A 9,503-nucleotide genomic window follows, 5' to 3' on the forward strand; every position below is an offset into this window, starting at 1 on the left:
ATGGATGTATATGTTGTGTTGTTTTGTGTATGCAGAGGCCTTGCAGCGAGCTGATCACTTGTTCACGGAGTCCTACGAAATTGATATATACTTTAAGAAACCTCCCATATATGAGATGATAAGGTATTTCAACGAGTACAGAGCCACCGAGTAAGTTAAGTGGTATATCCGATTTTCAGGACAAGAAACGAACTTCGTACAACCAAGAAATTAATCAAAGCATTCAGTATCATGGTGTAGTTACTCCGTGTCTCTGGCGTCTGATTTCAGGGTTTAATTTACAGCTGAGCTTGTAACTTACCATGAACATGATTACAAATCATCTCTTTTTACCACGTCCAAACCGACTATGGGCCTCAACCAGTCTCTCAAACAATATATACTGAAGGTTGTTTTCTTGAAGAAGAAGGCAGTAGGTACCTCTGAATGTTGGTCAGTGTCTACCGGTCTACACGGTGCTCCATTTCAGAAGACAGCAATCTTCATAGTTGTCGCTGTCAAAACCTAAAATCTTATGTACTCAAATAACGCAAACAGCAACTACACAATGTTAAAACTTAAACCACTTATCGACTTAAGTCACACCACAATACGATTTACGTAACAGAAAATAGTTGTAAAGTAATTACAAAACTAAAAGTAGAAGGTTCTGGACGAAACATAAAAAACCTAATTTTTCAAAATATAGACTTGTGGTCCTAAAAATCTTACGTTTTAATGGCATACTTGCATAGTACAGATTTAAACTTCAACAATAAAGTGTAATTTAGAACGCTAAAGTTTTGCAAAATGGTAATTTCATAAAATCACAGTCAACTCAGAATGTTTCATTTGCTTGCAATTTTATATTATGTTACAACCTGTTCTTTTTATATTTTCTTTTTGGAATAAACGTGTTACATCCACAAGCATATATATATATATATTTGTCGCTCATAACCTCAAAGATTCGCAACGTTATCATGTTTGTAATTGTTGAATTATGAAAAACATTTAAAACTATGCTATAAATATGTTTATGGTCTATTTCCGTTATAAGATTTAAAATTCTTAGCTTCACCAGTTCATTAACTGTCACCACCAAAATGAAAAACGCTCCGTCTTGTATTCTATATTCTACGAAGAATATTACCTTACAGAAATTACAAATTTTTCGAAAATTATTTACCATGATGCACTTTTAGGCCCTACATGAGGTCAAGTTGAGGCTGATGTTGCTTCCAGCTTACAAATGTGTGTTTCCGCGGAATAAAAAAGCACATGCTTATAGTGACCTAAACTGGCCTCCATAAAAATCTGTCAATTTGATTAAAAGCTTAAAGAAGTTAAGCCTTTCCTGCAAAGGTAAACGTAGTCCAAAAATGAGAAAAACTGAAATAAAGTCTACTAATGACTAAATGACTAAGCAAGCTCACAAATCAACTGGCCTCAGGCAAGTGGGCGGACAACTTTGTGTACGATCTACAGGTGCAAGACATTATAATTCGCGCTATGTATTGTTAATTGATGTATCATCAGTGTCTGAGGTATTACGCTTGTAAATTAAAACACGGATATGAACAATTATAAATTACATACGCACTACGTTATCTGAAAATCAACTTTATAACCATAAAATTATGCGTGCAATTACAGTTGGTTTACAGTATTTAAAATAATGATGATGACTGTCTTATGGGATGTAGCTCAACACCTCATAAGACAGTCTTCAGTCTCGAAACAGTGAGAACCTAAAATATCATTAAATAATATGTATTACACAATGGTAAATATCATCACAAAAAATAAATCAAACATAAACAATAACAAAGTTAAGCTGATTCTTGTCCAGAGTTTATATTTACGCAAGATACCGCGTGCCTTGTTCTTACACGGAGCAATGCAGCAGTTTGTATGACATAAAAAATACAGTATACATAAATTTAAATAACATATGCACCTGTTAGGTAGATGAGATGCACCGAAATTATAATATAATCAGGGATTTTCCATATTGATAAAAATAAAATTAATATATAACAAATATAATAAGTCTTATAATAATTAACATAAAAATTGCATAAATACACCAACGTCGTGGCCGATTTGTTAGCATTCCATTATTGGGTAAATTCCGTTGATTGGTAATCAGATATGTGTATCAATATTAAGAATATTAACAATATTAATTATAGTTTATAAGTCTTGCGACTGAAAATGACTAATGAATATCTTAGTAAACATTCAATAACAAAGTTCAGGTGTGTCTATTGTTGATGTTACAATTTGTCTGAAAATATAAAACGTGTCCTTAAAGTAGCAGACGATTTGAAGGTCGTGTAATTATTCATTTGTAGCAGATACGTTAACTATATTACAAAACAAGCACACAACATTCAAGATTTTCCACTTGTGGCCACGGGAGAACATGGATACGATTTTAGTCAAGTTTCTCAAATCGTCTGAAAAGCAATCTTTCTTAGCAAGATTTTTTGGCGGCTGTGCCAGCTTACGACCTTTCCACTATGCACAATATTGCATTGATTGCCACCTTTCTTAACAGGCCAGCGGCCAGCTGCGACGATTTTGAGGTATTTGTATAAAACCACAGGAAGCTCCAAGCCCCCTAAAAACCCTGGTTCATACTTTAACGCAGGAGTGGCCAACCCAAATGATCTTTCGGGCCACTTTGGAAATGCATCATAACTCCGCGGACCACATATAAAATTATATATCCCCATATTAGATTTAGATACACTATAGACATTTTTTTGTTATATTAGATGTTCCAAGATGCACGCGCATCATGAGTTCGCAGAATATAGTTTAATTATTCTGCGAACTCATAACTGTAAACTCATGAATAAAACAGGCAATATCTGTCATATATTCGCAAGAATATTATTTTAAAATCAAAGTTAATTTTTTCTCATAATTTCGACAGATAATTTTTGAATATATGGATGCACAAATAATGTATTTTTTTAATACATTGGTTTTCACTACTTTGGCCATTATAAAATAAATATATTTTGTAAAAGTGTGATGAATCTCGCGGGCCGGAAAAATGTTCAAGGCGGGCCACATGCGGCCCGCGGGCCGCGGGTTGGCCACCCCTGCTTTAACGTATATTCTACCCAAAGAGAATACTGAACAGCATTTAACCATTTCCCCTTATTACTGTTGAGAACTCATTAGGGTTAGTTTTCACTGGCTGTCAATGATGACTGAACAGGACTGCAGTTAACGCAGAGATTTCGCATAGCGGAAAAACAGTGCCTGGGCACAGTCTCCAAAAAGTCATTCAGATCATTCCCGTTTATTTACTATTATTTATCGCTAGTGGCTCTGCACTGTGATAATTTTTGTTAAAAATACAGTTGCCAAGTAGCGGGCATATGTCGTACGTTTTGAAAGAAACAACTTGAAATTGTAGCTGCCAGAAATTATATTGTCACTGGGATAATTCATAACAGTATAAAATGAAACAAGTGGCCAGTACTGTTGAATTACCGTCAAAATTCTCACAGGTCTTTGCAATTTCAGGTTTCGTTGTCGTTATAAATGTCACTCACAAGCCTTGACACATCACACCGATAAAAGCCACCGTTGCAGCCGTTACCTTCGTTTCCACGGCGATACGCCGTCCGATACGCCGAAATCATCCCCTGCTCCCTCGCTGGGGCTGACCGCTGCATTTGCCCCAGCAACCTGGAAAATACACCAGTAGTACAAAAGGTAATGCGGTAGCAGCGTGAAACTGACCACTGTATATAGCACCTCCCTTAGAAGTTTTGTGCACAATACTTATCTTCCCTATCTGGAAGTTTTTATCTTTGAGGATTTCAATACCAATTCCTACTTGAACAAAACTATACTAACCTACACGAAAGATGGCGGCTGAGCTTTGGACGCTTCTGCGCATGTACTGTCACGTGCCTGCGCCAGCCAATCAGATTCAGTCACTTGCTGTACGTTCGCTCTGATAGTTGGTGTATGAAGTATTTAGTTACTTATCTGTCTGTCTCTGCGCGACACCCGCCGTCTTTCCTGTAGGTCACTTCAGATTCAGGTTCTCATCCGACGTCATAGACCCCCAAACTTACCATAATATTGGTTCTTTATATTCTGACGCTGAGTTCAGTTTTCCCAGTTCGCATGCCAGCCTTCCAACGCACGCCTCGGAACCCATGAAAGTCTTCAGTGCTTTCGATATTCTTTCTTCGACGTTTCTAGTAGAGTTTCGATTCCGTGACGCCTCACAGTCCGGAGAGTTGCACTCCTCGGAATTTTGACTGTTGTGTGAAATGACGGGTATCGGGATAAACATGGCAAGAAGAGGTAATAAGAAAGGGAGAAGCAGTGGAAGACCCAACACAATGAGACCAACGGGTAAAGCTATGAGCTTAAACAGTATGATGGGAAGTTTAGTGATGAATCCAGCACCCACTGCAGTAATGGCGGCTTTCAAGAAACCAAGCAGACTCATCTTTGCAACTGCAATCTGAAGTATGTGATCAATGAAACTCCTTCCCCACGTACACAGCTCCCCGGTGTGGCTCTGCTGATATTTTGGCACTGAGGAGAAAGTTTCAGAAATAAGCGTAATGTCCTGTAACTTATGAATGTCATTGTTACAACTGTAATTATTTTGTTGGGTTCTGCATACTGTCTAAGGCAAGGGTTACCAACATGTTTTTCGGTGCCAGGAAACTAGGAGAAGGCTAAAATTTATAGTAGGCAGAGTGTTAATCCCACCAAAAATTTCGATTGAAAATAATTTTGTTACAAAAATATCTGTACTTAACTCTCTTACATCAAGGTATTTTTCATACCAGTGTTTTGGCACATGCCATCTCAGAAAAACAAGCCTGCCTGAGGAATGGGTAATAAGTAATTTTGTTTAAAAAATGTCATCGTTATTTACTCCAGATTCTTCATCACCAAGGCAACTCATCGCCCTGAACATAGACACAACAAGCACCTCTGAAACGTCGACAAACTTCTACCAGACTACAACCCAGAAGACAATCATCTTAGAAGTCCCATAATTCGTAATATTTACCAAATATTACGAAGCACTTTTTGGGAATCCATTATTTATCTGGTGAATATATTTCGTGTTCATAAGTTACAGTAAGGTACATTACCGTGTAAACAAAAGCTATCTATTTGACATAAATTTTTATCACTTCATTCACGCGTTAAATCAACTGAAGCATGTTTCTTCATTCTCACGAGTCTTGTGCTGTATATTGATACCTATCCTTCAACAATTGTATTATTGCTTTTACCTAACAATGGCGTACACGATTTTCCTTTATACGTTTTTCCAAGAAAGCCTTAAAAATCACACTTAACACTCAATAGGTAAGACATGGGTCCAGTTTACAGATCGCATGATGTCTCCCAGTGAGAGATGACAATAAGGGCAACGTTTTCATTGAACTCGCACTTCGTTTCGTCCCGTGAGCAAAGGATTTAGCCCCGAACAATCCAGTGTGAAGGGACTTGGACACAATATCGAATGAACTTGCAAGTTTTACCAAACGAATGGTAGGCGAGTATTTTCTATGAGAGGCGGGGTGGAGAGTAGATCTTCGAAACGTCATAAATTCGTAGCCGAAGGCTATTTATCACATGCGTCGAAGGAAACAAAAGACAGTCTGAGTCTGTCTGAAAATGTAAATGCATAATTGCCTCTGTACTTAAGCACAGCATCATGAAGCCTTGCCGGGGGTCAGTAGTCTAGTTGGAGGTGAGGCTTCTTGTAAAACGTATTTTCCCGGAGAAGCAAGGAAATTGTTTTCAGAAAGAAAATTGTAATGAGGTTTGGAATGTCTGTGAATTCACATTCAACTAGCACAAGCAACATACACGTCGCTGGATGATTAGTTTCGTACAAATGATAAAAAGAACTTTGGATGAGCAGTTGTGGAAGTCAGAAGTCACAATAAAAATAGTCTTTTTGTATTCGTGTGTTGAATAGCCATCTGCCTTGAAGAAATTATGCTTTATCATTGATGAAATTATTCATTACCAGGGACAGAACTTGAATAATGTTTTGTGATTTACCAGATGGAACTACGACTAACTTCAAAGGTTGTTACGAAACTTACGTGGTTACAGTTAAAAATGACGCCAGGCCCCTGAATTTAACACAAACATTAGTTTCTTAAGGTGCAGAGACCAAATGAATAAAGTTTATAAAATAATATTGCACAGAAAATAAAAATACAATATTGCACTGTTGTGAGTAATCACAACGAAGAAACTTCTACGGCTAATTAATTTAGCTTACTTTTAAATAAGATACAACAAACTCCGTAAATGGTAGTAAACTAATTGAGGATACTGGCCAGATATTTGCCTTCATGAACCGAGGAAAACCAGAGCCAGCCTCTAAGCTGAGATATGAACTCGTGACCACCTAAATACAAAGCAGGCCTGCTACGTTCGGTTATATTTTATATTATCTTAATTAGCTGGTTTCAAAATGTCTACGAAAATTAATATATGTTAGCACTTCTCATAAAAGTTCTTCCTATTTCAGAAATCATAGGTTATAAGAAATAAATTTACTCACGAATTAATGTAAATAAATGCAGACTTCTTCTACACGCTTTTGTGGGCTTTGCAAAACCTCTTCAAGGTAAGGATCTACGCCTCAATTTATGAAATCAACCGAACAATTAGAGAATTGTGCGTGTTTTGTTTCTGATACTGAATGTAACAACAACAGCTGTATTGAACCATAACGAGCTGCCCTGCGCATGCGTAATGTGTTCCAGATAATAGTAATTGGTCCGATTGGGACACAAATATCACATAAACCGACTCGAAAGTTCTATATAAATATGTCAAAAGTTTCACAGAGGTCTCTCAAATCGGCAAGTGGTGTTATTATAACAGAATTGTAGAATATTACAAAACTTTCAAAACTATTCTCATATTTATAACCTTAAAAATGTTTCTGAAAGCTGTTTACTGTCAGCCTACCCAACCCAAAAAAAAAAAAATTATATCAGACAGATGACTCGTTTTATAATCCTAATATCAACTGTTTGCTTAATGATGTAGTCTCGTCTCAACCAAATAGTGACGATGAGCATAAATATAAGCTTTGCTTTCAGATCGCAGTTAAATAACTGTTTCGCCACTTTTCTTTTGCAAATGTTGCATGTGCCAAAATGCCTTCTATTATAATACACTTTGGTCTTACTGTCATCGTTGTTTCTTTGAACTGTTACTTGTGACTGCATTCTGCTGCTGCTATATGGGCTTCTGAAAGTACTAATTCAGTTTACTTCCATTTATTCTAAAATCGTGAAACTATTCGTTATTTTCTGTCAGAGACGTCTTCCACCTGTCAAGAAAATTGTTACTAAAATATTGTTCCATTTTAACGGTTGGTTATAATGAGAAAACTCCGGTTTCCAACAGTTGCTGCACTGAGAAATTTTCAAATTTATTGCAATTTTAACAAAAATCTTAGTTTTTTAAAAACTTAAGAAATTCCATAAATTGCCAACTATTTCGTCCATAACTACATGAAAATACCTGACCTTGATATATATAAGACAGCTACATGAACGGGTGAACAGGTTTACGTATATACGATGTCATAACGGGTCATAAAATTTGCAACATTTACCAATTTTTAAGGGACAGAAGTTTCCGGATCAAAGTATATTTGCATTTTTTTTTAATTGTTCATGTCTTCAAATTTATGAAAGGCGACAATGAATCACTCTGTATACCAGCGTATGCGTAAGAAGTAACTAAGCCCTCAGCAGGATAAAGGTGTAGAAGTTTCAGTAGTCTACTGATTAAAACTAACCGTCATAATGGTGATAATGCATCATCGGCGTATAGTACGAGGAGCTGCTGATGTCCGCGGCTGAACCGTGGCTGTCGTAATATGAATTGGCGTAGTAAGGAAATCCAGTGTTACGTCCGGTAGATACGTCACTCAACGTGAGATTCTGTCGTGTTAGTACTCCAGATACTATGTGCGATGAGATGATGACAAATACCAGCGGCAACATTTCACGGAATGTTCCTGAAAAAACACAGCATGGCTGGATAATAACCACGGTCTTCATACGATGATACTCAGTTATTCCCCTATAAAACAAAATCTCTGTTCTTCTGGGTTTTGGCGCCGTGTAGACTCCTCGGTAGATTCAAGCATTTCGGAGAAACATATTGCCTCTTTCTTCAGGGCTAAAATGGCGATGCTGGAAGAGGAGGAACTCATATATGAATAGAAAGAAGAGAATGGTAAAACCCTTCACTTCCCAGCAATTCTATTTCAGTGCTGAAGATGGAGACAACATGTTTCTCCGAAAGATTGTTTTTCTGACCTGACACCAAAAACTCAGAAAAACGTCATTTATGTCTAGTTCACTATATCGAGATGTTCGATTAAGCACATTTTAAAGCATCCCTATTGAGAGTCTACATTTACAAATTTTTGAGTAATTTCATTAAAGAATTATACGTATTAAACTACAAATTCTCTGGAGCAGAAAACTTCTTAAGTAAATAAAATACATTTCTGTTATGGGACCAGAAGGTCTATTATTGCCATCACAAGAGCCCGCCACTGGCCCCTATCCTAAACAAAACAAATGCAGTCGACAACTTTAAAAATTACTTCCTTAAGACCAATTTTAATATTATCTTCGATTTACAACAACTGTAAACAAACTAAAATAATATATCTAGTAAGGTAAATAGTTGCATTACAGTACGTGAAGGAAATTTTTTAATATGAACGGTATCGTTACATCCTTACTTGGATCAACAGTTTTACGTTTAAAATCCACTGTTTTAACACTCAGATATCAACAATCAATAAAGACGACCAGCAAATGCCCACCGCGAGTTAACACAAACTGTACTTCTAAAATGCCACACACATTGGGTACAACCCCGTCTTTATATACACCGACATGTTTACAAACGTAACTTGGGTGGAGATGAAAGCAGGGGGAGATGTCAGCAAAGTGGCTGTCGTCAGACAGGAGAAAACAAGGTACGATACATAAATGCTGTCATGTGTCAGGTGTTAAATTATGGAAAGTTTTCAAATGCCTAACAGACCCACCGATTATAAACCTTCAGTAAAACTGGTGAAAAATCTCTTTAAGAACAAAACAGTGAGCTTACAAAACTAAAAGCCAGGCGAATTGTTATAAAGACAAACATTTAACTTTATTTATCAGTTTTTGATGCAATAAGTCAAGTTCCAAACATGCCAAAGAACAGAAACAGGTTCAGGCAATGTTCATTGTCTGAAGTGCATTTGACATAAACGACGTTTCGGGATCTATTTCCATCAAAGGTGAAACTAAACCATGGTGGCGCCTACGGTGGTGTCTGGTGGGATCCACCCTTGGCGCCAGCCAGGGGGTCGGTTTTGTGTTTGAACGTATGGCTTTAGCAGCCGTGAAGATGTGTTCACATTTAATTTCGTCATAAATAAATAAAAAAATTCTCTGCTTTCCATGCAATTTGAA

At 37.0% G+C, this 9,503-nt stretch overlaps 1 protein-coding gene across 1 annotated transcript; it reads right to left on the reverse strand.

Annotated features, from left to right (window-relative positions):
• Nucleotides 1-1,597: 1,597 nt before the first annotated feature.
• On the reverse strand, nucleotides 1,598-8,880 carry LOC110836814 (uncharacterized). The gene is made up of 4 exons (XM_022078418.2): nucleotides 8,780-8,880; nucleotides 7,820-8,041; nucleotides 4,086-4,557; nucleotides 1,598-3,690 (listed from the first exon to the last, which is right to left on the reverse strand). Exons 2-4 carry the CDS (start codon nucleotides 8,025-8,027, stop codon nucleotides 3,522-3,524), a joined length of 849 nt encoding a protein of 282 aa, XP_021934110.1. The 5' UTR covers nucleotides 8,028-8,041; nucleotides 8,780-8,880; the 3' UTR covers nucleotides 1,598-3,521.
• Nucleotides 8,881-9,503: the final 623 nt, after the last annotated feature.

Source organism: Zootermopsis nevadensis, unplaced genomic scaffold, assembly GCF_977971745.1.
Source record: "Zootermopsis nevadensis isolate Lab colony 2312 unplaced genomic scaffold, Znev_1.0 Znev_ptg000016l, whole genome shotgun sequence".
NCBI lineage: Eukaryota > Metazoa > Arthropoda > Insecta > Blattodea > Termopsidae > Zootermopsis > Zootermopsis nevadensis.

Coding starts and splice junctions, on each gene's coding strand:
- LOC110836814 (XM_022078418.2), bottom strand. CDS start 8,027: ATGTTGCCGCTGGTATTTGTCATCATCTCATCGCACATAGTATCTGGA. Junction 4,558..7,819: donor GCATTATCACCATTATGACG/GTTAGTTTTAAT, acceptor CTTTCTCCTCAG/TGCCAAAATATCAGCAGAGC. Junction 3,691..4,085: donor TATAAAGAACCAATATTATG/GTAAGTTTGGGG, acceptor TGTATTTTCCAG/GTTGCTGGGGCAAATGCAGC.